The sequence below is a fragment of the Histomonas meleagridis genome (genome assembly GCF_020186115.1).
Source record: "Histomonas meleagridis strain 2922-C6/04-10x chromosome Unknown contig_4, whole genome shotgun sequence".
NCBI lineage: Eukaryota > Parabasalia > Tritrichomonadida > Dientamoebidae > Histomonas > Histomonas meleagridis.
The window spans coordinates 924,494-941,729 of NW_027150883.1; the positions used below are offsets into that span (position 1 = coordinate 924,494).

Consider the following 17,236-nt stretch of genomic DNA (forward strand, 5'->3'; position numbering starts at 1 on the left):
ATTTAAATATTATATATATACTCATGTCACTTTTAAAATTTTTATAGCGCTACTTTTTCAATTCAAAACAATCAAAACAAGTCAAAGAACTCAATATGATGTTTATTAAGATTCCGATTTCTGTCCGTGCTTGGATTGACTCTCACATATATGACATAGCATTCAGATCTCTTTGCAAAATTTTGTAAACGTAACAAAGCATAAATAAATTTTGGGTAAAAATTTATTATTTATTTATTTATAAAACATTTCATGAAAAAGTGGAAATTGACGATAGATGCGAATTGACAAGGTTTGTCAAATAAAACAAAACAATTCATTGTCCCTGTTTTGGGAGTAGGGCATTGGTTCAATATCATCCAATGCACTTTCTAATTCCGATGTACTATTGGTTAGGTAGTTTAAGTGTTCATTCATTTCATCGATCACTGATTTAAAACCATTTGCAAATACTGCTTCAAGTGCTTTATTGTTATACGCTCTATTAATGGTCCTTTCGATATTGATTGGAGTTTTATAACTCAATGTAATTGATGTGATTTGATCTAACAATGCATCATCGCCTTCTTTTATAGCTTCTTCTTTCATATAATTACGAAGCTTAATGCCTATAGCTTCTTGGATGTCGCGGTTGGTTATTAACATATTAAATTTGTCTTCAAACATTGGATCACTTCTCATTTCAAAAATGAATTTCACTAAGAGTTCGATTTCTTGATTGTGGCTGTCACTAACAAGAAGCATAATGAAAGAATCATTAAATATGTTATTAAATTGATCAAAATAAAAGTTGAAATGTGGACAATTAAATGGATAATTCAAACATTCCAAAAGTTCCACAATGAGATAATTCATATAATCATTAATATAATATGTGTTACGAAATGTGAGAAAAACAGAATGTGCGATCTCCATTTTTCCTGGATTATTTTTACATTTAGGAATAATTGTCATAAGTTCATGATTAAGTTCTTGAAGAACACGGTTCCCTTTTCGATATTGGTCATTGAGAAAGTCATCAAAAAGACGCCTACGCCTGTGTAAAGGATTTTGGAAAATTTGTTTTATCAAATTTGAATAGAAACCGTTAAAGCACTTCAACATTTCGATGCAATCATCGCTTCCGCAATGACACGAAACGCATGATTGACAAAGACCACATACACCATTCATTAGTGGTAAAAGATAATCATCGTAGAAATTGATTAAGGTGATAAGGCTTTGAGATATGAAATAAATAAAGCGTGAGAGATAACAGAGAATTATGTGGTTGTGAAGCTCCATTTCGTTGTTTAGCTTCTGTAGATTTTCAATTGCTTTGATTAGGCTTTCAACATTATTTTCAAGAATTTTGTTCTCATTATTGGGATCTAGAAATACTTTGCTCCAAAAATTTAAGATTTGTTTCTTTGGGATAAGACAGATTGCAATGTAAATAGGAGTGTAATCAATAGTATCATCAATGTGTTGTTGTGTATCTTCGATCTTTGACTTAAAATTCTGAATTACAGACTCCTCATTTAGCCCCTTTTTGCTTAAAACATTGTATAGATTGCTTACGGCTCTTTCAAATAATTCAAAAGATGTTTTTTGTGATTCATATTTATAGATGGTTCGAATTACATTTTCCTTCACTGTCCAATCGTTTTTGAAATAAAGCTTTATTAAGTATGTCTTCTCATCTGGAGTTAAGAGTTTGTCTTCCTTCTTCTTTGTTTTCGTTGGTAAATGACCGTTTAAAAATAATGTCTCAAAAAAAATGAAAAAAAAAAAAGCAAAATGAAAATTTTTCGTTTACAAAATTAGGGATGTTATGTAATGGACAATTACATTTTGAGTGTGAAACTGTTTTGTGAAAAATGAATATGAATTTTTTTAATATATTTATTCAAGAAGAGCGCCAAAAATAACTGCAACAACAAGATAAGTTGAACCTTCAACAGAAACTGTTGCATAGTTGTCATGCTCTGGATCCCATAAACACATTGATCCCTGGAAGAAAGATTGGCCCATCTTTTCACTTAATGTAACATGTACAGAATATTTATAACGAGCTGGTATATAACTTTTGAGCTCTTTTAATATTTTGTCAGTAACTTCTTTTAGATCTATTGGTGATTGTTTTGGATCATATTTATATGTTTCTTTTGGAAATTTTTCTTCAAGAATTTCTTTTGTTTTTGTCTTAACAACTGACACTGGAAATGTACCTGATGGTAATTGATATGAGTTTTCCATCATAACTTGTTGACTCATTTTATTTTGTTGGATTTCACTCAGTTTGTTTAGAATAAATAACGTACACAGACATAACGACGAACAGACTCAGTGAATTTTTAAAACGATACATAAAGCAAAAGGGTTTAAACCAAAACTTTAAGGAATTCCTCTGCACATTTACGTGCTCTCTTATTTAATGTGACCTTCATGTCGGATATTTCCTTATCTACATCTTGAAGGAATATCATGATAAAATCAATTAATTTTAATAAGATCATTTGCTCAACATGAATATTCGTTATTAAAAACGAAATATCATAGCCTTTGATGGGCTTGCGACGGAGAATCCTAAATTGGTCAGCTCTCTGACATAAGAATCTCATGAACATTTTTGCCAAAAGTGTATCAACTTCATCAAGTTGTTGAACTTTAACAGAAATTCGAACACTATTAATAGCTGTTTCGATGTAAACGCATTCAATTTCGGATCTGGCAACCATTATTGGATGCCCAATGATTTCTTGCGACGATTTCGTTAGCGTTTCAATTTCAGGTTTATTATGTCTTTCTACATCTTGTGATGCAAAATTACGTAGACAAAGTGATGAATATAATGAACGACGAATCGCATTTAAATATGGCTGATGACTTTTAGTCATTTAAAATAATTATTTTGATTAAATGACCATTTGTATTGGTTTTGAAATTGTAAAAACAAAATTTTATGATAAATTAGGACATAACACTGCACGTGAAAAATCATTATTAAAAAAACTTGTAAAGAGGTGAAAACATAAAAATTTTTATCGACTGAAACTTGCATGCAAACCTTTGGAAATCATTAAGAGCTAAAAAAAAAAAAAAATTATTACTTTTATTGATTTTTCTTCTTCGTTAGAAGTACCCTCAACGAAAGTAGTGTCACCGCTTTCTAAATGTGGATTAACTAAAAACACAACTGATAAATGAATATGTAAATATGTAATGGGACGCATATTACAATAATCATAATTCGGAGATATAACAGATTCTGGATTTCATAATCAGGATCATTACGAGATAATGGATCATCTTATCGTCAATAATGAAATGAAGTAATGCAACAGGAGTTATCTGAAGCAAATATCCATTCACCAGCTTTACAATTTGGAATTTTTAATGTTTTCATCATCTGATTTGAAAATAAGTAATCATATGCATTTTCTAAATTTCCCATACCAAAATTTTCACTTTTTGTTATTGAAAGAAATATTTTCCACAAATTGTTAATTTTGTAATTGATGCACATGAAGAAAATACATAATCAACTGCTTCAGTTAAATCTGGAAATATACATTCTACTAAATAAAAATTCGAATACTCTATTTCCATTTTATCAAATACACTCTCACCGATTATTTAATTTTTGGTAACTAACTAAAGTAAAAAGAAAAACAATTTGTAAATGCCAAATCATCAACGAATGTTATAACATTTAGAAATGCAATTTTATTTGCATAAATGCCAAAAATATTTATTTGTTTAATTTAGTGTTCATTTTAATAAAAAGCCTTTTGTAATTAACAAGAGTGGTTTTAAAATAATTTTGCTGATACAACAATTATAAATATTTATTCGAACTTTTTTTAATTTATCTGTTGAAAAGTCATTAGTTTAAGGAAGTTTTCAATTTTTGGGCGAACATAGAACCGTATAAAGAACTATATCAATGTATGATTTTTTTTTCTGTTTTGATGACGCATCAACCGCATTTTAACTTTTTCATGGAAGTGGACGTTAATTTAGAAAACGGTTATTATTAAATAAAGTAGTCAAAACCCAAGATGGGAGAAAGTCAAGTTTCCTCTAATTTCCCAGTTTCAATCAAAAAAGCACTGCCTGTTGTTATTATGGACACATTTGAAAACATCAGAGAAGATAACACAGATTTTCTTTTAAGTCAAATTGATGCTTCTGAAAAGAATGAAAAAGATATTCTTCGTGTTGTCTCATCCAAAGAAAAAGAAGATGTCCCTGTTCCAGATATCAAAAATGTTGAAGGGCCAAATGTTTTTTTAAGCTCTGGTGTTTTCTTTGAAGCCCCCGATCGTTGTTTTAATTTTGATAAAGATTATTTTGAGCCTCCGACATATAACGCTGATAAATCAGACCTTCTGTGGATTGAAGAATTCAACAAGAACCATAAATTTCTTAAAATTAGTGTTAAAGATCTTGAATACATCTTCAATATTATCGAAAGTATTGTTAAAGATGGAGTATATGATGATCCAAAACTTCCTCAGGTTCTCTCTTTAGTGTCAGAACCTGCACCAGCATATGCAGTAATATCTGCCTTATATGAACATTGGCGCGAAAAAGATAAACAATATAACTCTGCAGTATCGTATCGTGAGTTTCCACCAGACCACTGTCATTTACGTCAATCTGCTTCAACTGCTCATCGAAGTGCGAATAAGATAAGAAAACAATTAAACGACAATGATTACTTAAAGCGACTCAGAAAGGAACTTAAAGAGATCCAGAGACAAAGGGCTGAAGCTCTTCGTGTTCTCAAGGCTCAAGAAGAAAGACAATTTGAAGATGAGATTTTTGTGCGACAAGCAATGAGGAAATTCCAGAAAAACAGTCAATCGATATCTATGATATGTCTTCCAAAGCCTACGCCAAAGCATGAATTTGATGTTGTGAATCAACCAACATCGGTTACATCAACAACTTTACCAGAGCCACCTTCGCATTCGTCTTTTTTGCAGTGGTGTCTGAAACAGACAAACATATAATGAATTGTTATGTTTTACAAACAAATTGTTATTCAACACAAATTTTTGCGCATGGAATTATATTAAAATAAATCATGTTTTATAAAGATTTTCGGATATTTCCCATCTAATTTAATTTTTTTTTGTTGCTTCAATACTTTTTTGAAGAAAAAAAAATTTTTTTCTGTTGTAAAAAAATTAAAATGTTTACATACGGTTATTTAATGTGGTTGATCATTTAACATCACATTTCAAGTCATGAATAAAGTTAAGTCGAATGATTATTCAAGCCAAGAATATTGGGACTCAAAATATGCAGAAAAGGATACAATTTTTGAGTGGCTTGAAGACTACAAAGAACTGAGTCCATATATAAATAAACATTTTTCCCATGATGCACACATTTTAATTCCTGGATGTGGGAATTCTGCAATCAGCGCTGATATGTATAGAGATGGTTTTATTCATATAGATAACATTGACTTTTCACCTGTATGTATTGAACAAATGAAAAGAAGATTTTCTGACCTTGATCAAATGACCTGGAAGGTGATGGACATAAAAAATATGGGGTTTCCTGATAATACATTTGATATTGTCTTTGATAAAGGAACCCTTGATGCACTTACATGTGGCGATGATGCAGAGACACAACTTTTCACTGCGTGTCAAGAATACATGCGAGTCCTTAAACCTGGCTGTATGGCCTACATTGTGTCATTTGGTCAAGCCCAAGATAGACTCGAATATTTTAACCCATCGAAAGACCACCCATGGATATTCGAAGGGTTTGATCTTTTAGACCGAGAAATCGCGCCGCACTCGTACTATCATGTTTACAAGCTCCGAAAACCACAGTGAATTGTGAAACATGTTTTTGTTAAACTCTTTCTTTGAGAACTTATTTCACTACTATTAAAATACTCTAAATTATTTACGGGCAAATTAAATCGATTTATCGTTAGAATTAAGAGTACTTAATCATGAAGAAGTTGATGAAAATTATATTATCTTATAAAGAAGGAAATAAGACGATTTGTGATAATGTATCTTGAAGTTTTTCTTTGTCAAAAATTTTAATTTCATTAGGAAAAACCATCAGTTATTTTCATAGTCATTCCATCAACTAATGTACATAAAAAGTTTCTCAAAAGTTTTGAAAATAATGAAGAAAAAAAAAATTTAAAAGTAAATTTAACTTTGAGAATAATCATGTGATTGAGTCAAAAAAATTTCTTCTTAAATCTCATTTTGCATCACCTTACACTAGTAAACTGTGTGAAGAAAATTAATTGGTTTAAACTTTCCAAAGCATTTATATATTTTGCCTTATGATACATAAGAAATAAAAAGGAGAAGATCATTATGAAGAACTACTAAAGAATTATTGGGAACTCCATAAGAATTATATTGAATACTTCAACTAAAGCTTGTTCAGCAAAATGATAATGAAAATAACTGATGGTTTTTCTAGAACGAACCAATAGCTTAGCCAAACTTTGATCAAAATTTAGGAAATATTTAATATATGCAATAAGTGTTCGTTCATTTCAAATTTGATCAATTTCCGAAAAATTATTTCAAAACTAAAATAAATAAAGGCCATCAATATTTACATTAAACATGCATGTGTACATTTGAACTTTAAAACTGTAAATATGAAAAGTTTACTAAACACTAATTAGAGTTTAAAACAAACTATAAAAAGAATCTGAAAGGGGTTCGCAATCTTTAGCAGGCTTTAGAATCACAGTAAAAGATGATGTTAGGCCATTAACAAATAATGGTATGGATTCTGTGATTTCTTCATTTAAATCAATGATTGCTCCATCAAGAGGAAGCAAAAGATCACCTTTATCAGTTTGGCAATAGACAGTGTTTCTTTGTATTTCACTGCCAATTTGTGCATTAAATAACATTATTGAAGAAATTGTTTTCGCAAAGTTTGGATCAAGCGTCAAAACATATAAACCATTTGGGAGGTGATGAACAATTTGTCTTCCATCTGTGAATGATTGGGTAAATCTGAGTTTCAATGCTCTTAGTTGTGAAGAATCAAGGTTCAGCATTGTGAGAATTGCAATTATAACGGTTCAAGCCTTAAATAGCTTTTGAGACACTTTTAAGATAATACATAGAACAGTGATTGCAACAAACTTTTTTTGGGAAAAATTAAAGAAAAATCAATTTTTTTTAATAAACACATTTTTTCTTTTATTAATAACTTTTATAAAGATTATATAATATTACATGTGTAATTTAACTAATGATTGATTTTCATTTTACATAGAGATTTTTATGGATATCTATAGATAGATATTCACTTATTTTTTAAGGAAAAAAAAAAAAAAAAAATTTATAGAAGTATGTTGATATCTTTATATGATTTGAATCAATATATTATTAATCGTAAATTCGAAAACACTTTTGATGACTACATATATTGCGCTTAAATTTAAAAGAAATGATTTTGAACATATAATAAATATAAAAAATGATGAAGATGTTTTTATTATCTAAGATTTTAATTAACTATAATATTTCAAGATAATTTATATCGGTTTATAAACAATAGAAAATAATGGAATAATAAATTTTGATTAACGTTATGCTACTATTCTATAGATATGTATGGTATGTAGATTATCGATTTAAATTAGATAAGAAATCTGTGGGGCCAAATTTTTTTTCGCCTGTTCTAGATTCTCGTGAAAATGGCGTTTTCATTCATTATCATCGGCATGTTGTACGTTAATGACATTTTTTAGTTTTAACTAACATATCTCAATAAAGGAACAAGATATTTTCCAAATTCCTGTAGTGTTTCATTTTTTACATACGTTCCTTCATAAGTATCCTATTTTTAATGATAGAAAATTTGTTGATTTGATTAATGTTTTTTTTCTTATCTTTAGCTATTTTTAATTTCATAATGATTTAATCATAATTAATTCTATTGAAACTTCATGAGTCTCTTTTGCTTCTTCTATATTTTGTCGAAATGATTGAACATAATAATTATTTGCTTTTCCTTAATATTCTATGGATTGATTTATACATTCATGAAATTAACTCTATATTGTAATAAACATATTTGTGGTAAATCTTGATTCATTTTTGCATAGAACAGTAAATGATTTCGATCGGAAATACGATATAAACCGTTCAGGAAAGGGAAGTTTCTAACCGCTCATTTCACATTGGCGGTTTATTTATATCAAAAAGTCGCATTATTTTCAAAAAGTGCATTTTTATTCAAATTTTTAATCATTTCTTTCTGATGGAAAAAGAGCTTTCAAGAAATGAAAATGATGGATTTCCTGATAAATTGGAAACACTACTACTAATTAGCAAAATAATATTTGAATTGAATCGAGAAAATATCACAGAATCTTCAAGTTTCATAATCAAAAAATTTGATGATGAGCATCCATTATCTTTTAATTTAATAATTAGTCAAATAATATTTTCTGTATTGATAGCAAGACAGAAAGATTTTGATATATATATTAAATTTTTAGAAGAAATTGAACAATTTGAAGAAACAAAACAAATTAAAAACAAAATATTTGAAATATTTACTAAGTTTCTGCTTTTTGATGGACATACACAAGATGCATATTTTCTTCTCAATGAAATGGTTGAACATAATTTTATCCAAAAAAATGTACTGTTGGAACATAAAAAGATTTCATATTTTGTACATTATATGACCAATGAAGAAATTCAACAAATGATTAAATATAATCAAAAATTTAAATATGAAATCAAAAAGAATATTTTAAAAAAAGAAAAATATAGGTTCATCGATAAAATTAACGAACAATATGAAGAACTTTCAAAGAATGATTGGGAATTACATAAGCAATTAATTAGAGAAGGAGTAAACCCGAATAAAATTGGGAAAATAATTCGAAATGATGAAATAGAGAAACTTCAAGAAATATCATCACAAACAAATTTTGATTTTAAACAAACAATTAAACCATCACTTTATGAAAAATGTTCATTTATTAATCAAAAAAATGTTTCATTAATTGATTATGCAGCATTTTTTTGGATCAGTTAAATGTTTCAAATATTTACTTATGAATGGTGCAAAAGTAGAAAACACAGGCAAATATACAATTGCAGGTGAAAATAAAGAAATTATTCATTTATGTGACCAAAATAATTCAACATTTGAAGGTGTTTATGAAACAGCAATTCAATTCCATCGAAATGATATCTTTCATTATTTTTATGATAATACATTAAAAGAAATTAATAATTTAGAAGAATTAGGAAAGCTTTGCATTTTACATCATAATTATGAAATAATTTCATTTTTACTTAAAGAAGGAATGAAAATCAATAATGATATTATTAATGAAGCAGCAAATATTGGAAATATTTTTTTAGTTGAATATTTTCTTAAAGAACATTCAATTCCGCATGATATATTGGTCAACTCTGCAATATCATTGAATAACGAACTTGTTGAATATATGTTGAAACAAGAAGGAATTGATATTAATGCTAAAGATATTTATTTATTTTATTTGATATTTATTTTGATATATTAATATTTCAAAATAATATTTGGAAATCATTTAAAATATTTGAAACAGCACTTATATGGGCATCAGAAAATGGTAAAATAGAAATCGTTAAATTACTTCTTGAACAAGAAGGAATTGATATTAATGCTAAAGATATTTATTTGCTTTATTTGATATTTATTTTAATAATTTTATATTTCAAAATAATATTTGGAAAATATTTAAATTATTTCAAACAGCACTTATTTTAGCATCTTCAAAAGGTTATACAGAAATAGTTAAAATACTTCTTAAACAAGAAGGAATTGATATTAATGTTAAAAATATTTATTTGTTTTATTTGAAATTTATTTTAATAATTTAATATTTCAAAATAATATTTGGAAATCATTTAAAATATTTGAAACAGCATTTATTTTTGCTGCTTTAAATGGTCATATATAAATTGTTAAATTACTTCTTGAACAAGAAGGAATTGATATTAATGCTAAAAATATTTATTTGTATTGTTTGATATTTATTTTAATAATTTTATATTTCAAAATAATATTTGGAAATTATTTAAAATATTTGATACAGCACTTATGTATGCATCTTATTATGGTCAAATAGAAACAGTTAAATTACTTCTTAAACAAAAGGGAATTGATATTAATGTTAAAAATATTTATTTGCTTTATTTAAAATTTATTTCAATAACTGGATGTTTTAATAAAATTTTTGGAATTTCTTTGAATTATTTGATACAGCACTTATTTGGGCATCAGAAAATGGTCAAATAGAAACAATTAAATTACTTCTTGAACAAGAAGGAATTGATATTAATGTTAAAAATATTTATTTGTTTTATTTAGAATTTATTTCAATAACTGGATGTTTTAATAAAATTTTTGGAATTTCTTTAAATTATTTAGAACAGCACTTATTTGGGCATCAGAAAATGGTCAAATAGAAACAATTAAATTACTTCTTGAACAAGAAGGAATTGATATTAATGTTAAAAATATTTATTTGTTTTATTTAGAATTTATTTCAATAACTGGATGTTTTAATAAAATTTTTGGAATTTCTTTAAATTATTTTGCACAACGCTTATGGAAGCATCTAAAAAAGGTGATACAAAAATGGTCAAATTACTTCTTGAACAAAAGGGAATTGATATTAATGCTAAACTTATTTATATACTTTATTTGATAATTATTTTTATATTTTTATGTTGTAAAATATATAAAACAGCACTTATGTATGCATGTGAATATGGTCATATAGAAGTAGTTAAATTACTTCTTGAACAAGAAGGAATTGATATTGAAGCTAAAAATATTTATTTGTTTTAATTAATATTTATTTTAATAATTTGAAATTTTAATATGATATTTAGAAATAATTTAAATTATTTGAAACAGCTCTTAAGATAGCATCTAAAAAGGGTTACACAGAAATAGTGGATTTAATTCGAGAAAAATCAAGAAAATCACAATGTGAGCACAGTTAAATATTCAATAATTATTTAATGAAAACAATAAAACATTAATATAAAAGCGAAATATATTCTTAAAATATTCAAATTATGTCTCTTATTTTATAACGGAATGTTCATATACGGAATTCATAAAATATTGAGATAAAATTAAATGTTATATTTCAGCTCACGAAACAAAATTATTCTTTATCTGGTTTTATGATAGATTTATAATAAATTACACACAGACACCGAACTAATTACGAAAATACTGAACAAAATTCTCCAAGACGAAATAAACAAAAGAAAATATTTTCACAAATACCAAAATTAAATCAACAAAACATCAAGAATCAAAAAGAAATAAGAACCATAAATTTTTATTGCATGACGAAACACTTGATCAATTCGAAGAAATTGTTTAAAATATACAAAAAAAATTGTTGATATCAGAATTAAACTTGATCAAGTTGAAGAAGACAATTACAATTTGGAAAAAGGAAATGTTAAATTGGAAGAAGTTCTCACATCACTCAAAAAAGAAGATAAAATAAAACAAGGTGCTAATTAGTACAAGAAGCAAAGTTATTGTTGTCGATTTCATGCCATGCATCTATTTTAGTAAAATGCCATTTGAAATTCATTTTCATGGAAATCAAAGATTTAATGAAACACATTTTACAATATTTAACAATTATTTTAAACAAACAAAAAATTAATAATAACTGATTTCATATGAAATTGCAATTTGATAAATTAAAATTTTTCATTTTAAAGAATGTTTTCAACAAAATTCATAATTCAGAATATTTATTAAAACTCCAAATCTGCAAAGTTTGCAATATCGGCTAAACAGTTGTTACATATTATCGACTTTTGGTCAACCTTACAGCAGTTCTTACAGTAGTGCAATCCGCATGATTCACATGTGTAGTATCTAAATCCTGTTTCATCACATTTTGCACATCCAAAAATTGTATCTACTTTCACTAAAGACTTATTAATTCCTCTAGACACAAACATTTTCGTTTCATTTTTCTCGTTCACTACATATAACCCAGAACCATTTTCAATGATTTTCATCACTTTAATTTCAAAATTAGAAAATTGAATTTTTTTCTTCATTTCAAGTGTTTGATTCATCAAATCAATATTCCAAAACGCAATGTCACCATTCTTATGACCTGTTGTAATATAAATTATTGTATCATTTAAACAAACGGACGCAGCGGTTATTTCGGTTTCTACGATATCACTGGTCATAACCGCCGCCACTTTTGTTCCATTAACCGTAAATATTTCAATGAAATTTGAGCCCACTCCGATCAAATAATTGAATGAGTCATTTACGAGTAAATCAATTAAATCATCTTGAAACTCGATCATTCTAATGAATCTTAAGCTTGAAATATGGAAACTAAACACGTAATTACCAGCCATTTCGAACACCGCGTTTAAGTTACTTGATATAACACATTTTACGAAATTGTTAAAAATTCTTCTTGAGATATCAAACGGAACAAAACATTTTCCAATCGATATAAACTTTTCTATTTGATTTTTCATGTTAATTATTGTGTTAAATAGTATTAATGTACCATTTTTAAACATTCCAGCGAATATTAATTTTTCTTCAGAGAATGCACAAAATTTTAATTCGGAAATTTTCCAATTGAACATTCCGTCGCTTATTACAATGTTTTTATCATTAAAGTTATAAAATTTCCGGACACTTTCCAATCCGAATGTACCATTTTTCTTTACAAATATATAATCATTATCATTCACATAAAACGATTTAAACATTTGCGACAAAATTTGATCTGTTTCTATTAGCAAAGGCTTTTTTGAATATTTAATTGTATCTTTTGACGGATGTTTCTCATTAAATAATTTCGTTGGTATAATTCCACAATTTTTTGCGCATTCTTCGATTTCTTCTTTAGTTGAAATGTTTTGCGTTGGTAATCCATAAACAGTTGGGTTAAATACATTTATAGCGTTTATAGCTTCTTCTCCATCATTTTTATATCCGAATATTAAATCGATCCAATTTTCGATTCCATTTATATTATCTAAAATATTCCTTAAATTCTCAATCATCGAAATTATATTTTCATTTTGTTCTAATATATAATCAGAAGTTACATTATTTTCAGATATTGGAAAAGGAATTTGATTAATATTAATATATATCTCTGGTATTAACTCTTCTAAATTCGATTTACATGTGTTACTAGCAGAGATATATTCATTGTTTAATGATCGAAATATTCGATCTGGATGTTCAAAACCATTTTGGAACTCGATCATGAAAGTAGTGAATGGTTGAATTCGCATTAAGAAATGAAATATGATACATGGAGATGAATAAAATATGTTATAAAAGAAATGTGGTTCATTTTCTTGATACACTTGTCGGAAATATTCATTACGTGTATTAGTTTGTTTTCCCATAGGTTTACTTAAGTCTCGATTATTATTAACCCAAGGAATGATTGGATATTGTGATATAGTATTAAAACTTCGATTAGAATAATAATTTAGAATTAATAAGTATATAAATGTTGATATTTTGTTTTTGATCCATTTCTTTTGATATTTTTTAATTATATTTGTTTTGTTTTGTTGATAAGTTTTAAATAATTTATATGAAAATGAAATCGAAAAATTGTTTTTATTTTCGGATTTTAAGATTAAATTTTTTAATTTAAGAGTTTGAATGAAATTATTACAAATTGTTTCATTAGTAAATAATATATATAATGAATAACCTTTAATGAAATATAACTCTAATGCATTCGATTTAAATAAATAATTATGTTTGAAATATAATAAAATTTCATTATCATTAAATTGTAATATAATATGATCTAAAAATATGAAATTTTTCCCATAATAATTACCAACACATGAATCCAAAAACATTGAATTAATCAAAGAAGTTGACTTATTTAATAATATAATAATATTATTTTCTGTTTTAGTTTCAAGTATTATATAATATGAACTTTTAGTTCTTATTAAAACAGATGGAATTTTATTATATCCATAAATGATTTCAATGTTTGTTAATTCATTAATTTTAGTGTTATTATAATATTCAAAAAAGAATTTTATTAATTCATTTTCGATATTAAAAAATGGTTGTGATATATAATTAGGTAATGTTTTAGGGATTTCAGTATATTTTAATATATAATTTCCATTTAAATATAATGTTCGATTTAATAGATTTCCATATTCTTGAAAATTATTAATGTTTATATCAGATAAATATGGTATATATAATGATGGAATTGATATTGGATGAATTGTTGGCGATATTTGATATTGATTTATGAATTTATATGGTAATATTCGATATAAATTATATGAATCTTTTTCATTACGTAAATTTAATATATTAAAACGAGTTTCAAAACAAAATAATTCAATTCGTTGGAAATATATATGAAATTTATTTTGTTCTTCAATATCATTAATAATTATTTGATGACTAGTTAATGCTTTTCTTTTTCGTTTAATTTCTTCATAAATATTCGTTAAATTATTCGTTTTCTCTGAGATGAAATTTTCGTAATAATATTTCCCTTTTTCACATAATATTTCATAGAAATTTTTATCAATTAATTGTAAATTTGTAAAATATGTAGAAATTAACATATTATCATCTAATAATCGTGAAAAATCATTATCTTTAGGTAAATTAAATAATTCATTTAATTCATTATGATTTATTTGTTTGATATTTATAATCAATGATTTCCATATTGAAGCTCGATGTACTAATGGAATTCTTTTAAAGAAATCATTAAACATAATATGAAAAATAAATGATAAATATGAAATGTTTTTAATTAATATTGGATTAAATATTACATTAGTAAACATATAAATTCGCATTGTTAAATAATCAGATGATAATGTTAAAATACATTTTATAACTTCTCCAAACTTTAACCATATTTCTTCATTATTTTTATTATTATTATTATTATTTATAATTCGTTGAAATGATAAACATAATGTGTTAAATAATAATGAAAGTTTTCGTTCCCACCAACCAATTGATATCATTTTAATTAAGAAATTTAATGTTTCGATTTCAGGTACCATAATATTTATAAATGATAACATTATTAATTGATGAATATTTATAATATAATTTGGTTCTATATTAACACCAAATAATAATAACTTATCAAGTGTTTTAGTTAATTGTTCTCCATGAACTTGACATAAACATTGTGTATTTAATTGTATTATTAAATTTATTAAATTCAAACTTTTATCAAAATCAATTTCATTAATATTATTATTATTTAATACATTTTCATTATTTAATGGTATTAAAGTTTTCGTTAATATTATATCACAAGTTTTCGAGATTGAATCAGATGTAATACCAAACCATAAATCTTTAAATGAAAGAAATTCATTTGATTTAGGGAAATCTGGTCTAATATTAATAATAGGATCATTTCGTGGAATATTTATATTATCAATTTCGATTGGCATTCGACAAGGTTCAAATGAATTACCATAATCAAATGGTAATAAAATACTTTCATTTATGGTTATACCGAAATGAGATAATTGACGTATATCTTCTATAAATGGATATAATTCGATGTTGTTATTTAATGTTATAAATGTTATTGTGTCTAAAACTTCATATAATAAAAATGAAGTTGAATTCATTTGAAAGAAATCACAAAAAAGAGTGAAAAATATATGAAGAATTCCTTGATTTTGTATAATTTCATTACGATATAATGAGAAATCATTTAAATTTTTATATGTTAATAATATTAATAATGAAAACCAAAAATCTTTAATTTCAACTAAGTTTTTAAATGATGGAATTAATTCAATTAATGAATTTTCATCATATAAATTATGATTATTCATACATAATAATGAATAATTTTTGATGTATTTTAATATTAAATTAGATGAAAGATTATTTACATATTTAATATTAATATAATCAATGATTTTTGGATTTTCTTTTAATAATTTGTTTAATAATGAATTCGGAGTTTTATTAAATAAATGGATTGTAAATGATGAAATTGTATTTTGATGATTTTTAATTAAATATATTAATAAATCTTCAATTTCTTTAGATGAAATATGTAAAAAAATTATTAAATCATAAAAGAAATGAATTAATGATAAATTATTTAATGTCTTTTGTTCTATTGGATAATATTCGAAATAATTTAATAACTTAACACATATTATATTTAATTTTTCATATAATTTAATCCATAAGTTATAATCTATAAATAAATTATAAAACAATTTCCATTTCATTTTATCATTATCTAATAAAACTTCAAATAATAATTCAAGTAATTCTTCAGTTATAAATTCATTTTTAATTAATAAAATTTGTCGTAAATTAGAAATGAATTTTATCGAATTTACTTTTTTCTTTCTAATTATAAATATATTAATTAATGACTTTAAATAATATTCAAAGTTTTGTTTGTTGTCACAATTAATAATTTCTTCGAAAATTCGTGGAATTGCATTAATATAAGGCATATGTTTTATAAATCCTTTATATTTCACATTTAATATACCTTTACCTAATTGGAACTTAAATTTATTTGATTGCTTAATATAAAATGTTGAACCTGGTGCATTTAATCTTGATCCAATTATACATAAATTTGTTTCATTATTTGTAATATTTATTTGTAATGAAGTTATTAAATTATTATCATAATATAAATCATTGTTTTTCAATTGGATTTTATGCCATTTATGTAATTGATAATCAAATGATTTATCTTCATAAATTATTTTTTCATTTTCACATATTAATTTTATTTTCCCAATTTCTAAAATTTGGAAATTATTAACAAATTCATCGATTCTAAACTTAAATGAGAAATTTGTATCAGTTATATATATAAACGAATCATTTTGATTCATTTGAAATTGGAAAACATCTTTATGAGGAAATAAAGGATTTGTAATATTAAATAATAATTCGGAATTTTTTATAACATCAGAAGCAATTCGATTAGTTAAATATTGTACACCCAATTTATTTAATAATGAAGAATTTACATCTATTATACTATTTTTAATTAAATTCTTTGCTGATACATAATAATCAAATAAAGAACAAAATTCGATGTTATCAATATGAGGAATTAATGAAGGAATTCGAATAATTTTTATAGGAACGTCATTTGAATTTTGTGGTATAGCATAAGTTAATTTAATTAATTGTT

The 17,236-nt window shown here is 25.1% G+C and overlaps 4 protein-coding genes across 4 annotated transcripts; 2 read left to right on the forward strand and 2 right to left on the reverse strand.

The window, feature by feature from the left end:
- Positions 1-1,884: 1,884 nt before the first annotated feature.
- Positions 1,885-2,256, reverse strand: GO595_006020 (tctex1 domain-containing protein 1; the record flags this gene model as incomplete). The annotated part of the gene is made up of 1 exon (XM_067919327.1): positions 1,885-2,256. One exon carries the CDS (start codon positions 2,254-2,256, stop codon positions 1,885-1,887), a length of 372 nt encoding a protein of 123 aa, XP_067774056.1.
- A 107-nt stretch (positions 2,257-2,363) lies between these two features.
- On the reverse strand, positions 2,364-2,879 carry GO595_006021 (Actin-related protein 2/3 complex subunit 4; the record flags this gene model as incomplete). The annotated part of the gene is made up of 1 exon (XM_067919328.1): positions 2,364-2,879. One exon carries the CDS (start codon positions 2,877-2,879, stop codon positions 2,364-2,366), a length of 516 nt encoding a protein of 171 aa, XP_067774057.1.
- Positions 2,880-4,043: 1,164 nt separating this feature from the next.
- Positions 4,044-5,000, forward strand: GO595_006022 (uncharacterized protein; the record flags this gene model as incomplete). Its single annotated transcript, XM_067919329.1, has 1 exon — positions 4,044-5,000. One exon carries the CDS (start codon positions 4,044-4,046, stop codon positions 4,998-5,000), a length of 957 nt encoding a protein of 318 aa, XP_067774058.1.
- Positions 5,001-5,237: 237 nt separating this feature from the next.
- GO595_006023 (S-adenosyl-L-methionine-dependent methyltransferase) lies at positions 5,238-5,840 on the forward strand (the record flags this gene model as incomplete). The annotated part of the gene is made up of 1 exon (XM_067919331.1): positions 5,238-5,840. One exon carries the CDS (start codon positions 5,238-5,240, stop codon positions 5,838-5,840), a length of 603 nt encoding a protein of 200 aa, XP_067774059.1.
- Between the last annotated feature and the right edge of the window lie 11,396 nt (positions 5,841-17,236).